We start from the raw sequence: 25,225 nt of genomic DNA, 5'->3' as shown, positions 1-25,225 counted from the left end.
ATTTTAGTAAAGCTATTGTTGATGCAAACATTTTTTTTGTTGCTTAACTGATCACAAAGAATGTTTTTGTTTTTTTTTTACTATTTTACTAGTTAGGTGATCTAGGCAATTGTGGTTATGTAGCTGTATCCGGTGTTAGGCTATTGTGAAACGGCGTGACACCGGCACAGCTGATGGTAATGTTTTCCCATGCTACATCGCACGCAAAAAGTTCTAAAAAGAACACCTTCACAAGACGATGTAAGTTTTCTACGGAATACGGCTAAAATAAATCGAAAAAGAGTTTAAGATACTAGAATAATCTTGCCAGATTCATAGGCGTCATCTGGCGATTGGCCACATTATATTGTCAACATCCAACTGATTTCATATTTGTGCGCAGATTTAATTATTATTGGCGTATTTATATAAATGATGGTTTAAAAATAGCCTTTGCAGTTACAGCACTAAAAAATTTGAGCTAAAAGCTTAAATACTGTCTCCTGTTATTTCTTTGCTGGAGCCTCACTCATAGCTGCAACAAGAAAGATATATTTACCTGCTTATCTACCCCTTCGTAACCTTTCTCATTTATATCATTTAGCTTACCGAATTGCATATTTGTTCACAGTGCTAAACTATTTTGCTATTTGTAGCGAAGTGGCATTTATAAGTTGATATGATTCATCGCTTGATATCTGCTTTAGCTTTTCAAACCTACAACTTTCTACTTCGGCTTTATATTCTGCTTTAATTATTTACTAAAATTTAATAGCTTTCGCTGTTGTAGCTTTGTCTATTGAGACTGGGGTTATACCGCCTAAGTCTGATATAATAGGGAAGGATAAAAATGGCAACATCAATTATCCTTACAGCATGTGAGTACATCTTCCTTTGTAAGCTGCTATTAATGCTCATGATGTGGAGAGTTTACAATTAATGTGTGCTCTCATTTTGGATACTGCAGCTAAGGTGTTGGACGTTAGCTATTTTCTGTCGTGGTGCTGTGACGTTAGGAAAAAATACTAAGGTGCTTTTTTAACAACCATGGCTGAAAAAAAGAAATGCAAGGATTACAGGTTTGTACTAGTTTACTACTAAACCTTTCTGTTCTCTTTCTAACACATATTAGGCTTTCGCTCTTTGGTTCTCAATATTTCCGTTTTCTTTATCATTTAATCGCACTGTGCTATTTTTACGAAATATACATATAGCTTCTTACCAATGATTATTTTGTTGAAGCAGTAAACAGCCTGTGTTTGCTCAGAGAAGAATGCATCGCTCCAAGTCACAGAATGACATGCATACTTACACGCAGGAGCATGAGAATATAGTCAAATATTTATCTGCTAGTAAGTACTTGTAGTTTAGGTATATGGTTATTGTAAGATATTTATTTTTGTATATAATATATGTTACAACAATTCATTTTTGAATCCTTAATTGTGCTTCTAAGCAAGAAAGCTGCTTTGAAATATTTCTTAGCTGACAACAGTGTGAAACGTAGCTTAGCTAACAACCGTGGTTACTAGGACTGGCGTTGTTCACTAGGAGTTGTCATTTCTTGCAGCTTGGCAGAGTGTTAAAAGAGACTTAGACAATAAGAAAAATGATTCTAGTGCAGGTGAGTCATCGTTAGCTCACGGAACAAGCTTGATTACAGCCTTGGAGATGCTATTACACCCATTACATCCTATGTGCACATATTTACGCCATAGCATATTATTTGACATACTAATTGCTGCTCTAACAGCAGGACATTGTTTTCTTGAATTAGTAATGGTCAGCATTCATGTCCCTTCTACATGTGCAAGTTCAAGGGAAAATGACTGGCATGCATTGGCTTGAACTGATTCGCGTTGTATGGCTGGCTTGAGATGTATACTCTTGTTCCTCCCTACTTCCTCTCTATATACCTACTATGATTCTGCTTCACACTTGTAGAAGGTGGAACAGTATACTACATAGAGAAGGAACTCAACCCTGTGCTTAAAGGTAGGTCTTGTAACATACCTCTGTAGGTGATTGCAGGAAGATGTCTGTAGGCCAAATCAGTATGTGTGCTTATTTTGCCTTTTAGTTGTCGTAAAACTGCAGTGGCTAGCGGCTTACCGAAATATCAATCGATATTTGTCAACCACTGAAAAGCTGAAATGTCACAAGTTCCTAGTAGTGCTTTGTTAAACATAAGTTTGTTAAAAAAGCCCTGAAAGTAAGCTGCCCTAGTATCTGCGGTGTGTAATGATACATTGTTAGGGTTACAAAATGACTCTTGCTGGCATCCGGGCTAGATATAACATAAACAGTATGATAAGCAAGTGTGAAAAATCCTACCCATCGAGGCTCAAATTGTTTATGTTGCCAGATGAACTGATATCTGGAAATTGCGAATGTGGTGTTCTACTGCTGTCTTCTTTTTGCTTAATTTTGGGGATAATTTTGGTATTTTTTGGGTGTTTGGTTTGATCTATCAGTTAACATTCAGTAACATATACATGGTTTTAACAGCTCCTCTTAAAGCTACTCCAGTTAATAATGGTCACCTTACAGAAGCCATTTATGGTTGGTTTTTATTAAGGTTGCCAAGTGACACCGCTCTTCAACCATACTCATCTTAGCAAACCTTTCCTCATTTTTCCAAAATAATGGGGATGCCAATTTCAACCCCTGTTCAGTTTTTACAGTCATTTAATTCACACGATTGACCTTCCCATTTGATATAATTTGTTTGTCAATTGTTTATGACACTCTGCCAAGGTGCTTAGCATTTTTATTACCTAGGCCCGTTTTTATGGCCTACACACAATTCTGTGCGCCATTGGCTTCTGTTAGTAGTCGGACACATTCGCTCAGTTCTTTCATTAAACTTGACTGTTCAATCTAAACTTCTGCAGTCTTATTGGTTGTTGCAGATTTCATGCCTTTCGACCTAGAAAGGTTTTTAGCTGATAGATTATACCAGAAGTACTTGCCAAGTTCATAGCATTAATGATGGACCTCGTCTGCTCCGTGTGTCGACCATCACCGATATTTATGTGTGTGAAGTTTGATGCACGACATTTTAAACTTGAGGTGCCATTGTTTGTGTATGTTGTTGTAGCAGGGAGTGAAACAAGTTTTATGTAACTAGGGAGAGTTTTCCATTTGACTAGATGAGTGACGGTATTTATTGTACACTGCCGAATTGTATGCACCAAAAAATAATGTATTCCATTTTTTGTAGTTTTAATCAATTTATTGTGAGACCCTTTTAGTAGGTGTTTGACCTTTGGGTGTCTTTGTGCAATTTAGTTGACATACCGCAGTCCTTTGGCTGTATCAATCATTCATGATTATTGTAATATTTTGATGAATAAATTTTACAGTTTTACAATAGAATTATGTTTGCACCCTGTGAATCATTCTAAGACATAAAAGCATAAAAAACTTCACTAAACCATTGATATAACTAAGCTGTAACCTAGGGTATTAGTCAAAAGAAATAAGCTGCGAATCATCTACAGCTGGTGGTGCTTGCTGGAATTGCTGATCAGGTGGGTACTGCTGGTACTGCCCAGGATTACTGTAGCCAGATTGGGGAGTGACATGCTGTGGTGGGTACTGTCCTGACATGTGCTGGTTGGGCTGCTGCATAATAGACTGATAGGTTGGAGGTCCACTGCTTGGCAAATTTTCTGACATGCCTGAAATATTGTCAATAAAAAATAATTGGTACACTGAATCCTTACGATGAACCAATAGCCAATACATTGCAAAGCTTTTCCTTATTAATTTTATACCTTGCATGTTGTAAGGGTTGAATGCTTGCCCTGGATGAGCCATTGGGGTTTGCTGAATCTGGTTGGGCAACTGTGGCTGCTGATTAGGCAGCTGTGGCTGCTGGTTGGGCAGTTGCTGCTGCTGGTTGGGCAACTGTGGCTGCTGGTTAGGCAGTTGTTGCTGCTGGTTGGGCAGTTGTTGTTGCTGGTTGGGCAACTGTTGTTGCTGGTTGGGCAGTTGTTGTTGCTGGTTGGGCAACTGTTGTAGCTGGTGGTTGAGCAGCCGTTGTTGATTTCCCATTTGCTGATCTCCTGCTGGCTGATGATTAATTTGTTGGGGAGGCATTTGGGCAAGGTGTTGAGGCGGTCCAGGCACCGGCGGCTGGGGCGAAGAATTGAAACTATTCTGGCTAGTTGGAGGCATATAACCTCCATGTCCTCCTTGATATCCTTCAAACAGAGAGCAGTTTCCAGTGCAAACAGAATATTTTACGAACCCACTGGTTTATTTAACCTATCTATATGATACTAAGTATTGTCATATCAGGTGTAAAAGGTAGTCCTATGTATTAATACAGAGCAAGATATGAAACAAACACTAACTTGAAAAACAACTTGTAGCCCGACCTTACTTTTAGTTTCATGTCAACAAATTATTGTTTTGACCAGAATCAGGTAGCCATAACAACGTGATTTTATAAAACTGGTGTCAATACTGGTGGTCTTGGATCACACAAAATTAATTTATACAGGTTTAAACATATTTGCAGCAACTTTAGTTTACCCAGTAAATTAAGCTCATTCAAATGCTTCAAACCTGCGCAGGAGACCTGGGATTCCATTGCGGTTACGGAAATTACTACATCAAGTTCAAGGATACTCGAACTCCATTTTTGAATTGTTCCTTAATGTAATCACGGGAGGGTTTCACTGCGTGCCATCTCATTAAAGCTTACCAGACGAGTGCATTTGACCATCATAGCCATAAACCAGCATCTGCGCAGGCATAGGCTGCTGTCCCTCCATAGCCTGAGAATATGGAGCTTGCATTTGTGGAGGCTGCATACCCATCCCTTGCTGCGGACCGTACTGACCCAGCTGATAGTCCGTACCAGGCATCATCATTGAATTATAAGTGCCATACCCGGTCTGAAGCTCCTGCAACACATGTTACAATCAACTGAAACCTCTGGTTTATTGGGAACTAAAGCATAGAACAAGACCCAATACAAAATAGCATGAGAATAAATGCTATTGTATGAGGCTCAACAGCAAATCAACATATCTTCATATAAAATGTGACACAAGTGAAAGTAAGTGCTCACTATTGGGATGCTGCATAAGGAATTGAGGATTTAATATTGGTAAATCTATTGGTTATTAATAGATTTACTAATATTAAATCATTGTATTGGTACAATTAAATCATAATAATAAAGCATGTTGGTAAATCACAATTTAACTGCACAAGATACCTACACGTATCCGCACAGAATACCAACATTTAACCGCACAAGATACCTACACGTACCCACACTGAACACCTACATGTATCCGCACACGATACCTACGCGTATCCGCACAGTATACCTACATGTATCCACACGATATATCAGCACGTATCCAAACGGTTCACCTACAGATATCCACAAGATATACCTAAACGTATCCATCCAGCATACCTGTGGAAAGCCGTGCAACTGTGCTTGCCTCATTTGAGTTTGCTGCTTTTGCATCTGCATCCTCGCCTTCATCTCTGCCTCCTGCTGATGCAACTTCTGTAGAGCCTCCAGTCGCTGCCTGTCCAACACTTGCTGCCAAACACAATCAATAATCATTGGTGAAATATTCTCATCCCATGACTGACATTTTTAGTATTTAAGCAGAGTGCTGTATAGTAGTGTAAAGTTACAATAATTATTTTTCTTGGCTGCTTCGGGTGTTCTAGCAAATAGGAGAGAGTTTATGATTTGATAATTTAGTTTGGAAAGTCACAAACTTTGGTCAGTATATTTGATGTTAATCAAGCTACACTACGATATAACTTGGACTATTGTATTAGTCAAATTATTGCATGACGAGTGAAACTATGGTATACTTCAAACTAATTTGTAACTCAAAACTATTGTACAACTTGAGACAACAGTACAGATTGAACTACTGCACCACTCGAATACTGTACAACTCCACTATTGTACAACATAACTATTGCATAACTCAAACTATTGTATAACATGGCTAGTCCATAACACAACTTTTGGATAACTCAAACTACCCATTGGATAATCTAAATTATAAGAATCTCTTTAGAAAGGATAAGACTTTCATGGATGCAGTACTGAAATGGAGCAAACAGGTTTTAATGTTTTTTGGGTGCGTAAAATACTTCAAGTATGAAAAAAAAGACTGGAGATGTTATGTTGAACTGAATCAAGCAAGAGATATCACCAGTTCTTTATATGTGTGTAAGTATAGATTACTATCATTCAGTTCCTTATATATACAGTGCATCCTCGGGTTACGATTTTGATCCATTCCAGGGTTGGCATTGTATGGTGAAAAAATTGTATGTAGGGGTATAGAAACCATAGTAATTATATAATGCAAACATCCCCTGATAAAAATCGTCAAAAGTTTGTATAAGTGCTGCACATATTAAAAATTAGTAATAAAATAGGATCTTAACCTTAATAACTATTATAGCTACCTATTAATAGTAACTTTATTATATTTAGTGAATTTTCTGGTTATGATGTTAAAATCCGCTATGAGCAAAACTACATACCATAGAAAGTTGTTACCTTCAAGATAAACGTACGTACAAAAAAATCTTTGAATTCACTTCAAACAAGTTTAGCTTAGTAAACAAACACACTTGAAGCTAAGTTTTACTAATTATTTTACTATTATTCTTATTTTACTAAGTACTTCTATTTTACTGAATTTCAACTTTTTATTACTAAAATTTTAGCACTTAGCAGTTACTGTCTTTGCCTTCATTATAACTTTTAGCGGACCTGTTTAAAACATTTTTCAACTTACTTAGGCAAGAAAACCCAAATGACGTTGTTTTCGCAATAAAATGAATTTCTGTTAGCAGGTTAAGGGAAGTTGTTTAACCATTGTATGAAGGGATCACAATTCCAACTTTGCTACTAGTTTTGAACGAAAAATATTACCGTTTTACACACGAGAATTCCTGAACGGAGGGAAATTGGTCATCGTGTCTCTTTCAGGCGCTGTAAAAATATTTTCGGCAAACAGCATTTCAGTGTCTTTGTTCTTTTGATGTACGTAATATGCACGCCGGCTGCCAAATTTGAACTCGGGCGAAAATTTTAAAAATCGTGTATCGGGGCAATCGTATCCTGAGGTGATATCCCTTGCTTGATTTAGTTTAATATAACATCTCTGGCCCTTTTTGCAGCCTTTATATATTTATATATGTAAATGAAAAAGGCTAATCCTCAAGAAATGCCAACTGAAACCATTAACGATATAGAAGGGTGGAAGTACTTGGAGATTATGAAAAGTAACATCAACCATGAAATCGAAGTGCGATTCAAGGCTTTTCCCAAATATAAAAAACACACTCAGTAGGTCCTATGGAGCCAGCTCAATCCCAGGAATCAAGGGGTGACAATAAATGCCTACGAACCGCAGGCATAGTAAGGTAGACTAGGGTATCCATGGAGTCTACAGACAGCAACTCACAAGCTGCTGACCATGCATGTAGCACTCCACCCAAGGTCTGATAGAGGTCAAATACCTCTAGGTTACATCTTAGTAAAAAAGATGGAGGCAGAAGGCTCAACAGTGTACAACAGACAGTGAAAGAAAAATAGAGCATGAAAGCCTACGCAGCCTCCATGGCCGCTATAGACAGGTTGCTCGGTGAATTCCACTCGATTGCTGTGCCAATGAACCGCACACTGATGATAAAAAACCTGACTGGCACAGCAAACCTCGCCCGTGGTGCCAATGGTCCAACCACAAGTATCTGAGCTTGGAGACCTCCACCAGACAAATATGTCTTAACAAAGCTGACTCAACAGTCACCAGAGTCACCAGTCATAATAGCACAGAAGCCAGTGCTTCCAAAAAGGCAACTCCATACCGAGGTCTGTCACATTAGAAACAATGCTAGATGCAGGCTGCAAGGATGCCTCGAAAACCACCTAAAATAGAATCAGTGGATGAAAGCAGCTAGCAGGAAATTCACACCCTGAGCAGCTTAATCATGTCACAGGTTTAGTGTACAGAGGTCTACGGCCTCAATAAAACGCAACACTAGTGGGAAGCTCCTAATAAGGTCAACGAGAATGACTGCTAAGTTCCTCTGGGACTGCTAACCCCGGAATAACAAGCACTCTTAACAAGCCAGCCAGATATCGTGGTAGTGAATGAGGTGAGCAAAAGGCTTTATCAATATAAATCTCAGTGTCTGTCATCGTTCGTCTATGCAGTTATGGCGATAAAGTTTTAAGAACGCAATATGCACTTTGTACTAGATTATGAACTTGACGCCTACAGTTCTGGAGGTGACGAGCTTACCAATGAGACTAGGTGTCCAACTCATGGCCTCACCAGGTGAATTCCCGGCGTTGCACGGGTAATAAAAACAGCTTATAAACAGTGGCAGGTAATATAATATAGTGTAAAGCTACAGTAGTAGGTGACGTAATGTTTATAAGCTGTTTTGTATTACCTGTGCAATACAGGCATTCATCTAGTAATAAATATAGCAGTACTCAATCACTACGACACAGTCAGAAAAAAGAGGAAACAATGGAGAAATATCACCACTCACAGAAGAGATTCAAAAGAGCTGTCACATGAGAACAACTGTAATTCCGGTAGTCATTGGAGCATTGGGTCCAATAATACCTGAACATCAAATGTAACTTGCCCTAATATCGGCAACAATCAACACAAGTGAGTTGCAGAAAAGCACACTATTGACAACGGCGAAGATCTTGAGGCGAGTGCTCAAACTCCCAGGTATTTGGAAGAAGACTCAAGCTTGACCAAACACTACTACCCACTTGGGTTAACAGGGGTGAAGAAACATATATATTTATATATATACATTATATATATATATATATACATTATATATATATATCATTCAAAAGAAATTAAGTCAAAAGAGAGAACTCTCAACTCTGCGAATTGAGTATATTAAATTACATGGTTTTTGACTAGAATTTTGTCATGTCATCTGAAAATCTTAGTTAAAAATCGTCCAATTTTATATATCACTATTATATATATCACTATCTATATATAAAATAGAATATATATATCACTATCTATATATAAAATAGAATATATATATCACTATCTATAATAATATACATCACTAGCTATATATAATATATATATATCACTATCTATATACAATATATATCACTATCTATATATAAAATAGAATATATATATATCACTATCTATATATTAAATATAATATATATATATATATATCACTATCTCAACAAATATAAAAGGAACCTGCTTCTGCTTGCGTAGGACATCCAGCTTCTGCATCATCTGAATCTGTTTTCTCTTTGCTCTCTCCTGCGCTTCTATTCGTCGCTTCTCCTCATGCTCTTGCCTTAGAGAATTGAGGGCATCTCTTGCATCTCTCAGCTGAGCCAGCTTGTCTTGTAGTCCCTCATACTGAGCTGTGAAAATCAAAAACCAAAAGCCATTCAGCAACAAAAAAAGTGTATTTTTATGCACACGCAAAATTTGTCAGAGTCAAATAAATTGATTGATGAAATATGTTTTGTCAAGCCAATCACTGCGACCTATAGATTCCTGACATTTTCACTAGGAGTGCGGAAGGATAGGCCACTCACATCGCTTGTCCTCCTGCACCTGAATGTACCCGAGCAATTTGGGGTGCATGCTCTGCAGAGCAGCAAACAATGTCTGCACTGACGAATCATTAATAATGCTGCGGCCACGGGCAGAGTTGCTGTTCATTCTATTTACGAAGACATCAATGCTGCTCGACATGTCCTTCATGAATTGTTCTCTTACCATCTCATCTTCCTCGGGCTCCACTTCTTCAGCTCCAGACTGATAGACCTGCAGATAATGACACTGTTTACCGCATAACCGAGCGAACCAGCTGTGAGTAACCCGCGAAATTTTATTGGATATTCCCAAGTTAGGTATCGCATTTTAACAGTTGGGAGACCAAGTGGGCCACAATGCTATTGTCCTTACTACTCTGACAACACATCCAATCTAATCTATAAGAGTTAATCTTGAGAATTTGATCCAGCCTGAGTAGAGGATATAGACATACAGCCAATGCTAGAATTTCAATCAGCTCTCCATATGTTTCAACTTGATGATGTAAAACGTGGGCAAATACCTGGGGCAACATACAAACTAATTTCAAAGCTGAAAAAGCTGTTTTACAACTAGAAAAACCTTAAACTCTGTCATACAAGTTCCTTAACATCTTGTATCACTAAGGCTATAACATCTCGTATCACTAAGGCTATAACATCTTGTATCATTAAGGCTATAACATCTTGTATCATTAAGGCTATAACATCTTGTATCATTAAGGCTATAACATCTTGTATCATTAAGGCTATAACATCTTGTATCATTAAGGCTATAACATCTTGTATCATTAAGGCTATAACATCTTGTATCACTAAGGCTATAACATCTTGTATCACTAAGGCTATAACATCTTGTATCATTAAGGCTATAACATCTTGTATCACTAAGGCTATAACATCTTGTATCATTAAGGCTATAACATCTTGTATCACTAAGACTATAACATCTTGTATCATTAAGGCTATAACATATTGTATCATTAAGGCTATAACATCTTGTATCACTAAGGCTATAACATCTTGTATCATTAAGGCTATAACATCTTGTATCATTAAGGCTATAACATATTGTATCATTAAGGCTATAACATCTTGTATCACTAAGACTATAACATCTTGTATCACTAAGGCTATAACATCTTGTATCACTAAGGCTATAACATCTTGTATCATTAAGGCTATAACATCTTGTATCACTAAGGCTATAACATCTTGTATCACTAAGGCTATAACATCTTGTATCATTAAGGCTATAACATCTTGTATCATTAAGGCTATAACATATTGTATCATTAAGGCTATAACATCTTGTATCATTAAGGCTATAACATCTTGTATCATTAAGGCTATAACATCTTGTATCATTAAGGCTATAACATCTTGTATCATTAAGGCTATAACATCTTGTATCATTAAGGCTATAACATCTTGTATCATTAAGGCTATAACATCTTGTATCACTAAGGCTATAACATCTTGTATCACTAAGGCTATAACATCTTGTATCATTAAGGCTATAACATCTTGTATCACTAAGGCTATAACATCTTGTATCATTAAGGCTATAACATCTTGTATCATTAAGGCTATAACATCTTGTATCACTAAGGCTATAACATCTTGTATCACTAAGGCTATAACATCTTGTATCATTAAGGCTATAACATCTTGTATCATTAAGGCTATAACATCTTGTATCACTAAGGCTATAACATCTTGTATCATTAAGGCTATAACATCTTGTATCATTAAGGCTATAACATATTGTATCATTAAGGCTATAACATCTTGTATCACTAAGACTATAACATCTTGTATCATTAAGGCTATAACATCTTGTATCATTAAGGCTATAACATCTTGTATCACTAAGGCTATAACGTCTTGTATCACTAAGGCTATAACATATTGTATCATTAAGGCTATAACATCTTGCATCATTAAGGCTATAACATCTTGTATCATTAAGGCTATAACATCTTGTATCATTAAGGCTATAACATCTTGTATCATTAAGGCTATAACATCTTGTATCATTAAGGCTATAACATCTTGTATCACTAAGGCTATAACATCTTGTATCATTAAGGCTATAACATCTTGTATCACTAAGGCTATAACGTCTTGTATCACTAAGGCTATAACATCTTGTATCACTAAGGCTATAACATCTTGTATCACTAAGGCTATAACATATTGTATCATTAAGGCTATAACATCTTGTATCATTAAGGCTATAACATCTTGTATCACTAAGGCTATAACATCTTGTATCATTAAGGCTATAACATCTTGTATCATTAAGGCTATAACATATTGTATCATTAAGGCTATAACATCTTGTATCACTAAGACTATAACATCTTGTATCATTAAGGCTATAACATCTTGTATCATTAAGGCTATAACATCTTGTATCACTAAGGCTATAACGTCTTGTATCACTAAGGCTATAACATATTGTATCATTAAGGCTATAACATCTTGTATCATTAAGGCTATAACATCTTGTATCATTAAGGCTATAACATCTTGTATCATTAAGGCTATAACATCTTGTATCATTAAGGCTATAACATCTTGTATCATTAAGGCTATAACATCTTGTATCACTAAGGCTATAACATCTTGTATCATTAAGGCTATAACATCTTGTATCACTAAGGCTATAACATCTTGTATCACTAAGGCTATAACATCTTGTATCACTAAGGCTATAACATCTTGTATCACTAAGGCTATAACATATTGTATCATTAAGGCTATAACATCTTGTATCATTAAGGCTATAACATCTTGTATCATTAAGGCTATAACATCTTGTATCATTAAGGCTTTAACATCTTGTATCATTAAGGCTATAACATCTTGTATCATTAAGGCTATAACATCTTGTATCACTAAGGCTATAACATCTTGTATCACTAAGGCTATAACATCTTGTATCACTAAGGCTATAACGTCTTGTATCACTAAGGCTATAACATCTTGTATCATTAAGGCTATAACATCTTGTATCACTAAGGCTATAACATCTTGTATCACTAAGGCTTTAACATCTTGTATCATTAAGACTATAACATCTTGTATCACTAAGGCTTTAACATCTTGTATCATTAAGGCTATAACATCTTGTATCATTAAGGCTTTAACATCTTGTATCATTAAGACTATAACATCTTGTATCACTAAGGCTATAACATCTTGTATCATTAAGGCTATAACATCTTGTATCATTAAGGCTTTAACATCTTGTATCATTAAGACTATAACATCTTGTATCACTAAGGCTATAACATCTTGTATCACTAAGGCTATAACATCTTGTATCATTAAGACTATAACATCTTGTATCATTAAGGCTTTAACATCTTGTATCATTAAGGCTTTAACATCTTGTATCACTAAGGCTATAACATATTGTATCATTAAGGCTATAACATCTTGTATCATTAAGGCTATAACATCTTGTATCATTAAGGCTATAACATCTTGTATCACTAAGGCTATAACATCTTGTATCATTAAGGCTATAACATCTTGTATCATTAAGGCTATAACATCTTGTATCATTAAGGCTATAACATCTTGTATCACTAAGGCTATAACATCTTGTATCACTAAGGCTATAACATCTTGTATCACTAAGGCTATAACATATTGTATCATTAAGGCTATAACATCTTGTATCATTAAGGCTTTAACATCTTGTATCATTAAGGCTATAACATCTTGTATCATTAAGGCTATAACATCTTGTATCATTAAGGCTATAACATCTTGTATCACTAAGGCTATAACATCTTGTATCACTAAGGCTATAACATCTTGTATCACTAAGGCTATAACATCTTGTATCACTAAGGCTATAACATATTGTATCATTAAGGCTATAACATCTTGTATCATTAAGGCTTTAACATCTTGTATCATTAAGGCTATAACATCTTGTATCATTAAGGCTATAACATCTTGTATCATTAAGGCTATAACATCTTGTATCACTAAGGCTATAACATCTTGTATCATTAAGGCTATAACATCTTGTATCACTAAGGCTATAACATCTTGTATCACTAAGGCTATAACATCTTGTATCACTAAGGCTATAACATATTGTATCATTAAGGCTATAACATCTTGTATCATTAAGGCTTTAACATCTTGTATCACTAAGGCTATAACATCTTGTATCATTAAGGCTATAACATCTTGTATCACTAAGGCTATAACATATTGTATCATTAAGGCTATAACATCTTGTATCATTAAGGCTTTAACATCTTGTATCATTAAGGCTATAACATCTTGTATCACTAAGGCTATAACATCTTGTATCATTAAGGCTATAACATCTTGTATCATTAAGGCTATAACATCTTGTATCATTAAGGCTATAACATCTTGTATCATTAAGGCTATAACATCTTGTATCACTAAGGCTATAACATCTTGTATCACTAAGGCTATAACATCTTGTATCACTAAGGCTATAACATCTTGTATCACTAAGGCTATAACATATTGTATCATTAAGGCTATAACATCTTGTATCATTAAGGCTATAACATCTTGTATCACTAAGGCTATAACATCTTGTATCACTAAGGCTATAACATCTTGTATCACTAAGGCTATAACATATTGTATCATTAAGGCTATAACATCTTGTATCACTAAGGCTATAACATCTTGTATCATTAAGGCTATAACATCTTGTATCATTAAGGCTATAACATCTTGTATCATTAAGGCTATAACATCTTGTATCACTAAGGCTATAACATCTTGTATCACTAAGGCTATAACATCTTGTATCACTAAGGCTATAACATCTTGTATCACTAAGGCTATAACATATTGTATCATTAAGGCTTTAACATCTTGTATCATTAAGGCTATAACATCTTGTATCACTAAGGCTATAACATCTTGTATCATTAAGGCTATAACATATTGTATCATTAAGGCTTTAACATCTTGTATCACTAAGGCTATAACATCTTGTATCATTAAGGCTATAACATATTGTATCATTAAGGCTTTAACATCTTGTATCATTAAGGCTATAACATCTTGTATCACTAAGGCTATAACATCTTGTATCATTAAGGCTATAACATATTGTATCATTAAGGCTTTAACATCTTGTATCATTAAGGCTATAACATCTTGTATCATTAAGGCTATAACATCTTGTATCATTAAGGCTATAACATCATGTATCATTAAGGCTATAACATCTTGTATCACTAAGGCTATAACATCTTGTATCATTAAGGCTATAACATCTTGTATCATTAAGGCTATAACATCTTGTATCATTAAGGCTATAACATCTTGTATCATTAAGGCTATAACATCTTGTATCACTAAGGCTATAACATATTGTATCATTAAGGCTATAACATCTTGTATCATTAAGGCTATAACATCTTGTATCATTAAGGCTATAACATCTTGTATCACTAAGGCTATAACATCTTGTATCATTAAGGCTACAGCCAAATTTGTTCGTTTTCAACGTAAAAGCATAAAGACAATAAAAGGTATTTGATTATCACCTTACAATTTAATCATCTTCACCTTTAATTCTTCAAATATAGTTTTTGCATATTTTTATATAGTGCATTAATTTTGGTGCTATATGCAACAACCTGAAGTATATATCAAGTTTTTTGGCTATGTAATCGATGTAATCTTACAAGAATTTCGGCTATTGATATGTCAGTCCGGACATACTCAAGCAAATATCAAAATGAATCAACTTTGTATGTCAAGGTGTTACTGTACTACAAACAGTATCGCTGTAACATGGAAATATAACTCGTTTGCTAAAGTCCTAGAACTCAAGTCTGGGCCTCAACACCACCGAAGCTACTAAGACGAGAATAAATCTAGCAACACACAGTGGGATATATATCTACCAATATTTCTGGATAATAACACACCTCACTTTCAGTCTGGCTATTCATAGTATAACTTGGTTCGCTTTGGGATGGCGGCGGGGCAGACGGGGTGGTCGCTATCGTGACAATCTTTGAAGGTTCCGTAGCCTTAGGCTGTTGAGATGGCAAAGCAGCGGGTGCAGTATTCTTAGCCTCCTTCTGCTCCCAATAGCCTCTATCAAAGTATCGCTGTAACTCTGGTGCCACTGAATCCTTATCCAGCTCAATCTTAGGGCCAGCTGGCTGGCTCTGCAAGTGCATTACAGCAATTCAGAGGTGGTTTATAGCAAAGAATGTGTCAGCTATATATACCATAATGAGGCGTAAATATCCACTTTCATATCTTATCACTTTTCCTTAACTTTATATTTTTAGGTAAGTAGTATAAAGAAATGGTTATTTGTACTTTGAATCAATTTTATGATTTAAAAAATGGCTCGATTATGAACAGTTACTAAGGTCCACGTCACAAAACATTCAATTCCTTGAACACTGTAAAGTCTAAACCCTGACCTTGAATAATATAACATTGCATCTGTTAAATATATAGCCAAATACAAACTAAAAGAAAACTTTCGCAACAGGAAATCACATGATAATAAGAACAAATCAATGGTGATAAAAGGTAACGATGAAGAGAGAATTCCCTACCTTCCAGTCGAGAACAGTCTTGTCAAACTACACTCAACAAACGCTGTACACTAGAAAAGTACAGGAGGTAAAGACTGAAAAACTTCCATAATGTGACACTCACCACAGGTTGTTCTGCACCGAAGCCTGGAGGCCGAGCGTCCAATGACATGAAGGTTTGCCTTTTTTTCTTCTCTTGTTCTTTAGCTTCAGCCTCACTCTGACTGATAGCTAAGGCTAGCTGTAGCTGTTCCTCTTCTTCTACCTCTTCCTTGGTTTTACCTGCACACAACAACCAGCTGCTACTAAAACCCTTATTATGTACTGCTTTGCTTTATGCTTTGGCCATACAGCAAAGCAAAGAATGGTAGCCCAAATTTTACCCTTGCACGAGCTCCAAAGATGAAAAAAAAGTTCTCTAGGAGGGTTGATGTAAATACAAAGAGTTGCCAACTCTTTCATAGTACATGTATGTGATCTATCAACATGTATGAGTAATATGTTTCAGTGCCAAAAGATTTAACAGGCTTATTCGTATTGCACAATGCTGAAACCTGCATTACAAATATCTACGAGCACTGGCTGTATTAAACTTTCAGGTTTAGTAATTTAAAGATATCCAAAAAGCTTCCTACATCCACTGTATTAATCTCGACATCGGAGGAAAGCAAATACTTCAATAAAAAATGAAACACTTTCAGGATAAACGGTATAGAAAAAAATTGGATGTTGGTTTCAGAACTTAGTATACAGCTGAAGCAAAGACTAGCGATTTTTGCGGTACTAGTATTACTGGAGTAAAGATGCTAATTTCAAACTTTACTACTTGTCACGTCCCACCATTTTTATGACCAAATTCTATGACTATTTTCTTAAAAAATGATCTGCTATGTATATATTTCTTCTTCTCTTTGAGTTGTAGGAGACTTTTTATTTTAAGTTAGTTGGTAAAATATATTTCTTTAACGAAAGGATGTCTGTTGTGAGTTAATTTGTATGCAATATTCTTGCTTGTGCCACACTCACTTTGAACTCACAACTAACTTCAAACTCACAACTCACTTTGAACCCACAACTTGTACTCAATTGGAACTCACAAATGCCAAGCGTTTTGAACTCAAAACTCACTTTGAACTCACAACTCACTTTAAACTCAAAACTCACTTTAAACTCATAACTCACTTGACTCACACTCGCAAATGCTTTAGGCTTTAAATTTGTTTGATTTACTAGTGAAATGTATGTCTTTCAATGGTCATACCAGAATAGTAAACACTGATTCATAGGCAATACTAGTGACCTGCAAGGATAGGCAGATTAATATTACTTGCTGTAAACAAAAACTATATTTTAGTGATTAGAAAAAAATTTAGAAATGATTTTATAAGCAAACAAACAGTTTACGGTAAACACCTCACATTAAGTACTCATTCTCATAAACATATTCATGTTTAGACTAAGGTGTCTATAATTCTCCTAAATATATTCATGTTTAGACTAAGGTGTCTATAATTCACATAAACATATTCATGTTTATACTAAGGTGTCTATAATTCTCCTAAATATATTCATGTTTAGACTAAGGTGTTTATAATTCTCATAAACATATTCATGTTTAGACTAAGGTGTCTATAATTCTCCTAAATATATTCATGTTTAGACTAAGGTGTCTATAATTCACATAAACATATTCATGTTTAGACTAAGGTGTCTATAATTCTCCTAAATATATTCATGTTTAGACTAAGGTGTCTATAATTCTTATAAACATATTCATGTTTAGACTACGGTGTCTATAATTCTCATAAACATATTCATGTTTAGACTAAGGTGTCTATAGCTCGTCTATTATCAATAGCAATATAATTGTTACAAAAAGGTAGACAATGACCATTTATAATATTAGTGTGCATCCAGGAAGCCTTAGCTAATTTTGACCTGAGCAGTGAACACAGATGTAGAGCAAGGTAAGCGAGTCAAGCAAGAATTAAAAATAAGGAAGAGATAAATCCGAGTATGCCGGCTGGTTAGAGCTGAGCAAGAATAATAAAAGTAGACCTACCCCCAGATGCAGGGCTCTTGGTCTCCTTAAGAGACTGCTTATATAGTGGGCTGTTGAGGTACTCGGCTGGCAACTCAGAATCATCACCTTTGCTGCCAGCTGATGCCGAGTTCCTTAAAAAGAAATAGGAAGAATTAAAAATAAGGAATGGATGACAGGCTATGGAAGTAATAAAAAGAAGTTTCGAAAGCACAGGCTGGCCATTTAAAAGTCTGAGGCAAAAAATATTCCTCGCCTTGAAAATAATAACAGCCAAAAAATAGATGTCGTACAACAAAAGATTCTAGTAGGTTAGCATAAGTAAAGTGCGTTTATAAACAGAGGGAAGCAAGAAGATAATATCTCCTTTTGCAAGTGGATTTAAAATTTAACCCGTGTTGATAGCTCAAAACTCCTTCCTGTGCTTATAATTAAAGATCTATCAGAAAAGATGCGAATTGCAGAGATTTTACAACGAGGGTTTATAATTTACGCTTACATACTCTCACCTTGGTTCAATATGAATACATAGCGACAGTTACAATTAAGGAAGTTATGCGCTACCAACAGTACCAAATAGGAAACCTCTCATTATCTCTCAGAGTGAGAGATCTCTCATCTCTCGACTATGAAACTTGATCATAACCAACATACTACAATGTTCACAAATAAGTGAGTCAACCTAGAGTGGAACAGAATGGCTGTCCTTCCACTTTGTATAAGTTCAGTTCCCAAGCTATCGCCTTTTCACCGCTGGTCCCTCAACCAATCTATGATTTCCATAGGATTTATCTTCTGTTTGTCATTCAAACGGCGGCAATGATAAAAAACTGGGTCAGCTAAAGTCACTGTTCATTGGCTCATCCATCAATTTAAGACATGAGCATTCACTCACCCAGAACTAGAGTTGAGCTTCCCGTAACAGCTATCACACACTCGCACTTCCTTCTCGATACCAAACTTTGAAATCATGGATGACTTGGATGAACATTTCGCACAGAAGCTCTGCCCGCAGGCTCTGCAGTGGTGCTGGAAGACCAAACAGAAAATTATGCAAATTGAAACAAACGATCACTAAAGAATATGAAAAGAAATGCACCAAAGAATGTTAATGTTATTAGAGGACTCATCGTCCATCAAGAAAAGACCCGCATTTGGTAAAGAGACAACTAGATGATATAAGCTCTATAAACTTTAGGCCCCATTTAACTACCGGAAAAGTGGCCCACACTATGGAGATAAGAGCCAACTGATGCAGGAAATTCTGGCTAGGTTTGTCCTCGAAAGTTTTACATGAAAACTTTATAAAATTTGAGACTTGTCTTTCTCAGTCTGACGTCTATTTGATGATGCATTGAAATGATGCCGACTACATATTCTACATATTTTTACCGCTGCCTACACAATATTCCACATGAGTTTATATGGCAAATAATTAAAAGATTTGTCTGCTTTTATCTTTGTGATGAAGAATAGAAATGAAAGATTCTACACACACAGTTGTGACAAAGAACCAAATCAGATAGAAATGATGTTCAAGTAACTTTAAATTTTACTGACCTTTGAACTATTGAAATAACAATATATTATCACTCGAATTGATAAGACGGCGAATGAAATAAGCCTAGATTCTCTAGCAGCTCATAACCAAAAACATTACGAGAAATAAAAATACACCCAAAATTATTCATATGTGTAATAAATAATGGGCTATCTTAAAGTATGTTTTACAAATTCTTTAAAAAAATAAAACAAAGTAATATTAATACTTTGCACATATCGGAGTAGATTAGTCCGCAATATGACAGCAATAATTCATGTTTGTCACTGACCCGCACCATTGTGTAAGAGGGCGGAATGATTACAGTTCCACTAGGACATAACTCCCAATTAAAATAAGGTTGTCTATCTCAACAATTTTCACAAAATCTTAACACTTTGTCTGCCACACCTCCCTCGGTAACTCTTTGAAAAAGACAACCTACCCGCCGAGTGATTAGACCGAATTCTGTTCTGCAGTTATAGCAGTGAGTTTCTTCTTTCCATTCTGGAGGCACTTCCGAGGTGAACATTGCATCAGCTTCGCGAAGCACAGGAAATGTTACCCCTAGACATACACAAAAAGGTGAAATGTGATGAACTCTGGCGCACAAAATACGTGTATTCAAATGAAGCCATGGTAATGAGCTGGTCAATCACTGAAAAGCAGTACACTTCACTATAAGTGTTGTGTCTATCCGTCTAACGAAGCCATGCGAAGAGCGTTAGGAAAAAGACTGCCTTGCATGGGAATCGAACCCAGGGCATCAGATTCAACCGCCAGCGCATTACAATTAGACTACTTGGTCACCATGATAGTCATGATGGTCTCCCACAGTGCGCATGACTGGCAAGCATGATGGTCTCCCACAGTACACATGACTGGCAAGCATGATGGTCTCCCACAGTGCACATGACTGGCAAGCATGATAGTCTCCCACAGTGCACATGACTGGCAAGCATGATGGTCTCTCACAGTGCACATGACTGGCAAGCATGATGGTCTCCCACAGTGCACATGACTGGCAAGCATGATGGCCTCCCACAGTGCACATGACTGGTAAGTGTACTTAACTTAAGATAAAATGAGATGATGCTGCCTTTTGGGTCATAAACTATCAGCAACTGAGCAACTGTATACAAAGAAGGATGTTGCTACATCTAAATTCTGAACAGTACAGATCATATATGCACTAGTTTTCACATAATAGTGGGCTATACAACCAATGCTATCCATGCCATAAGCTTCAATTATCACAAGAGATAACTTTTTAACTTTCAAATAATTAAATGGTTGTAGGATTCAAATACTTTTAACACATCAAACATAAGATAGACTCCCTATAGACATAGATAGTTGGATGCAACAGAATCGCCAAAAAACTGCCATTTATAAGATTGCCTTACATAAAAGACAACGCTTTAATTTATGTAATTTATGTACCGGTCAACGATAGTTACTTCTGATTGCCACCAGAGTCAGAAACAACAACCCTTAAGGGAAAAGCAACACAAGCCTTGAGCCTATTACAAGTATTAATAACGTTAGCCAAAGATCTAAAGAATATAGCCTGCTATAATCAACAAATGGTAATAATAATAATAATAGTAATTTGATATTTTACAGTTTTCACAATATGAATGGCCTGTTTGCTTTTTATTTTGTGCCGAATCGATCAAATCACAGCAAAACTTGGCTAGTATCTGTAAACTTGCTATATGGGAAGGAATCTGATGCTACACCCTTGTAACATTGCCTAATTTGTTTCATCTTCTGCTATATTTAAAGAAAAGATTCTATATCAATGGAAACAGGTCTAATTTCCTACCAGAGTTTTTCATTTCGTTGAAGGTTTCTGAGACTGCCGAGTACTCGCTGTTGTCCCTGAATGCATACTCCCAGCATTGAATTAGCTCCAGAATCTTAGCTTTCACGCTGTCCACTTTTAGCTAAGAGGAGACAAATACTAATGTTTGAACATCTATAGAATATCTCCGAGCACATTTATTCCAATTTATCGACATTTTATCATAAAACCTTATTTAACTAAATCTCCATTTTATAAGACCGAATACTCTGTAAATCTACTTGTAAATCTACTTGTAAATCTACTTGTAAATCTACTCATAAATCTACTCGTAAAAGTGTTTGTAAGGTAATCAGAGTAAGTTACATTTACTTTTTATATGCCAAATATGAGCCTTACAAATCATTTTTTTCATATTGAAAAGTTTACTTCGTTTACCTTAGACTGTTTCCTCATAAACTCCATGAAGTAGGGGGTGGCCACCTCACTGTGCACCTTCGGCCCACAGTTCTTCACTACCGATTCTAAAATCTGCAAAGGTCAACAGCGAGACAACAATAAAAATATTTCTAAGAACTTTAATACTCATAGCTGCTCTAAAATAGTGATGCAACTTCATTGATGGTGCTGAGGATGTGAACTAGTTATAATAGCGTGTGTAACTAAAGCAGTAGCAAACTCCGAATAGGGTAGATTTGTATGAAAAAATAAATGTGTCTAGTGGAGTCAAGTCTTTTGAAATCTATAACCTAATTCCTTATACACCAGGATATAAATTCGTATAAAACTCCAACCTACAGCAATTTATCTATGTATTTATTTCTCAAAATATGTGAATCTGTCTTTCATTCCGGCTACAGCTATAGCGCACGCTGATTATTTTACCTATGCGGCCACGCGTTACGATGCCCCTGTTAAGAAATATCTTTTGTAAGGTTCAATTACAATATCTGGGGTCAAGGCCAATTCTTCTCACGCGGACAATTATATTGTATGTGTGGGAAGAGCCTCGACATTATCTCTCCGTTCGGTCAAAGACAGTACTATATTTCATTTTTAGATTTGTAAAGGTATCGAGAGGTACCAGTGTCATCGTATTCAAAGTTTTGATGGATAGCTTCTGATGGAACAGTAACCTTTTTTATACACACGCTCGTCTATGCAAGAATTGATATTATTAATTTTACATATTCAGGATTTTTATTTTGTTTTCTCAGTTTGTATTATTTGTATCATTACTGAATCATATTTTATTGTAATCGTAGCAAAACCGACTTAATTTAGCTACAGTGCTGTCAGAAATTATGAGACCACCCAATAAGTCTCGCCTTTGTTCAACTTTGCACCTCTGCTGGCACCATATTAATTCATTCATTTGCCACATATTGTACATCATTAGATGCAGAAATTTCTCCTTGTTCTAGTAAAGTAAATCAGGAGTCTTTCATTCTTCTTTTACAGCATTGGTGATAGAATTAGTGTCATCAAGTTATCTCTTCAGTGTCCGACCACATAGCTTGTTAGTGGTAAAACGTGATGTCATCACTATGTGTTGTGCATTCTGTAATCTCACAAAGTCAAATAGTTTGGCATAAAAAATGAATAAAATAATAAAATGAATAAAAAAACGAAAATATCTTTTCGCTTTTTTATTCATATCAGTTGCATATGCCTTTCGATTGAGATAAAAAATAAGTATGGATTGTTATGTGATGGAAATTTGCTTCATATTAATCAGTAGAAAATTCCGCATCTAATGGTATATGGTTTATGATAGTTTTTTGTAAAACTAAGTCAGTAAATCATTGCTACCACCAATTGTCTCTTAAAATGTGAGGTGGTCTCATAATTTCTGACGGCACTGTATTACTTGCTAATTATTTCACATTTACATCTAAACCTTGTTATAGTCGTTTTATTTTTTTTAATCTATTTGACCTGCACGAAACATTTTCCCCACGATATGAAGTTTAAAAGTTGTTTGACAAAGTTTGAAAACCTTTATAGTTGTTTTTATTTTCCCTATTAATTTATTTCAATTAAACAAAATACTTTTCTCATGATATGTAGTTTAAATGTTAGAATGGCAAATGTTGTTATATATGTTAAATACAAATAGATTTTCTGTCCAAAGACTTTTTTATTACCTGGGCAACGCCGGATTGTACAGCTAGTGATTGTATATTCATGCAGTTCTGTCCTCCAAACTAATTGGAAATCGTCGAACAGCTTGACTTAGACAATTTCCAAGCACACCTTCTGGCCCCTGTTTTGCAATACATAAAATATTGCAAAACAGGGGCCACCACCTTCAACAAACCCCTCCGCTTTGCCACAGTGCTACTAGAAACTTACCTGCAAAGCATGGAGAGATGTTGTCTGATTATCTTGAGATATCTTCTTAGAAATGTTCTCAATTGCATACTGGGGCCTGCAACATAGTAATTAGTAAATCATAAGGAAAGATAGCTTGTGAAAACGTGTTTATTAAAATTAGAGAGTATGACACATGAGGTCAATCTACGCTGTATATGCGCATATGAAAAAAAACTTTGAAATTTGAGTTGTATGTACATCGGCTAAATAGTTGATAAGCTACAAACAACATACATGTAGCTTTAACTGGTCATCAGTATATAATAAATACAATGCGGTACTTTAACATACTTGACTTCACCGCTTCGAACAAAGTCACATATGGCCACTATAGCATCCCAGTCTGTATCTGCTGACTGCGCAGAAGTTCCTTTTTCTAAAAATAAAAAAGAAAAATCTGCATTAAAGATTGTAACCTCTGTAGTTAAAAAATGTGGGTGTAGCTCACAAAATAATTCACGAATCTTTTAAAAACCCACATTTGTAACTTTCCTGTAAACAATTGAAACAAACAGTAGTTAGTAGTTACTACAGCGATGTAATGAAATACTTCAAAAATATTGTCAGAATATGAGCTCATTGATCTGCCAAAATAACCTCTGAGTTTGGTACTTCAAACAAAGGTTGTAATAAAATACAATAACAAGATGCAGCTTCTATCACCCATTTAAAAATAACCAAACCAAACGCATCAGATACAAAAGTGGTATAAGAACCATGTATTTTTGATATGGTATAATTGCCAGCAAATCCCCTAAAACAGATATTGTCTAGATATGATGGTTAGATTGGCCATCAAATGAGTCCCTTCTATTGAAAACGATACAATCAAAAATGAACCGTAAACCTACCTAGTGCTTGTTTAAAACCGCTTTTACCAGTACCGTAAGCTGACATTTTTATGTTTAGATGATTACGTCGTTCCGTGTAAGAAAAATTATGAATAGTGACTCACAGTCAATTAATGATTAGCTAGTGTTGGCCAATTTGACCTTTGCATCGCTTCAAGTACGTTTCCGGCTTTTTATTTTGCTGCTCATAGAACTAAATCTTATTATTATCATTTCGTGATAGCTTTTTGTATTTTAGTTCGATAAAAAACTTGGTCTAAGAACTGAATGTTTTTGTAAATAAAACAACAGAGAGAACACAACTCTCAATAAATGTGTCGTACTTTAGGTGCGATTTCGTAAATCTTATACCTCTTTTCTAGGTGACATTGAAGGATAATCAAAAACCAGGACCATAGTTATTAGAAGCAGTAATTGACACGATGTTTTAT

General features: G+C 35.5%; 2 protein-coding genes across 3 annotated transcripts; one reads left to right on the top strand and one right to left on the bottom strand.

The window, feature by feature from the left end:
• The first annotated feature begins 133 nt into the window (after nucleotides 1–133).
• LOC137392804 (uncharacterized) lies at nucleotides 134–3,357 on the top strand. 2 transcript variants are annotated; one of them, XM_068079135.1, is made up of 6 exons: nucleotides 134–240; nucleotides 770–857; nucleotides 1,225–1,331; nucleotides 1,550–1,603; nucleotides 1,924–1,974; nucleotides 2,892–3,357. In XM_068079135.1, the coding sequence occupies exons 1-6, from the start codon at nucleotides 174–176 to the stop codon at nucleotides 2,960–2,962; spliced, it is 438 nt and encodes a 145-aa protein (XP_067935236.1). In that variant the 5' UTR covers nucleotides 134–173; the 3' UTR covers nucleotides 2,963–3,357. The 2 variants fall into 2 exon arrangements, with proteins under 2 accessions (XP_067935236.1, XP_067935235.1); XM_068079134.1 differs by having other exon boundaries at nucleotides 1,222–1,331.
• Nucleotides 3,358–3,447: 90 nt separating this feature from the next.
• LOC137392803 (hepatocyte growth factor-regulated tyrosine kinase substrate-like) lies at nucleotides 3,448–24,932 on the bottom strand. The gene is made up of 16 exons (XM_068079133.1): nucleotides 24,795–24,932; nucleotides 24,235–24,319; nucleotides 23,923–23,998; nucleotides 22,006–22,098; nucleotides 21,589–21,709; nucleotides 20,206–20,327; nucleotides 19,116–19,249; nucleotides 18,242–18,354; nucleotides 16,304–16,461; nucleotides 15,553–15,798; nucleotides 9,599–9,830; nucleotides 9,249–9,421; nucleotides 5,420–5,551; nucleotides 4,694–4,895; nucleotides 3,759–4,187; nucleotides 3,448–3,662 (listed from the first exon to the last, which is right to left on the bottom strand). Exons 1-16 carry the CDS (start codon nucleotides 24,838–24,840, stop codon nucleotides 3,448–3,450), a joined length of 2,577 nt encoding a protein of 858 aa, XP_067935234.1. The 5' UTR covers nucleotides 24,841–24,932.
• Between the last annotated feature and the right edge of the window lie 293 nt (nucleotides 24,933–25,225).

Source organism: Watersipora subatra, chromosome 4, assembly GCF_963576615.1.
Source record: "Watersipora subatra chromosome 4, tzWatSuba1.1, whole genome shotgun sequence".
NCBI lineage: Eukaryota > Metazoa > Bryozoa > Gymnolaemata > Cheilostomatida > Watersiporidae > Watersipora > Watersipora subatra.
The sequence above is the reverse complement of the archived record's forward strand: the minus strand, read 5'-3'. Positions and strand labels throughout refer to the sequence as shown.

What these genes read in the sequence shown, in the direction of transcription:
- LOC137392804 (XM_068079134.1), top strand. Translation starts at nt 174, where the DNA reads ATGGTAATGTTTTCCCATGCTACATCGCACGCAAAAAGTTCTAAAAAG. An exon ending in GAACACCTTCACAAGACGAT is followed by an intron (nt 241 to 769) that starts GTAAGTTTTCTA and finishes TCGCTGTTGTAG; the next exon opens with CTTTGTCTATTGAGACTGGG. An exon ending in ATCAATTATCCTTACAGCAT is followed by an intron (nt 858 to 1,221) that starts GTGAGTACATCT and finishes ATTTTGTTGAAG; the next exon opens with CAGTAAACAGCCTGTGTTTG.
- LOC137392803 (XM_068079133.1), bottom strand. Translation starts at nt 24,840, where the DNA reads ATGTCAGCTTACGGTACTGGTAAAAGCGGTTTTAAACAAGCACTAG. An exon ending in TCGGTCTAATCACTCGGCGG is followed by an intron (nt 19,250 to 20,205) that starts GTAGGTTGTCTT and finishes TTGGTCTTCCAG; the next exon opens with CACCACTGCAGAGCCTGCGG. An exon ending in ATAGCCAGACTGAAAGTGAG is followed by an intron (nt 9,831 to 15,552) that starts GTGTGTTATTAT and finishes CATTATCTGCAG; the next exon opens with GTCTATCAGTCTGGAGCTGA.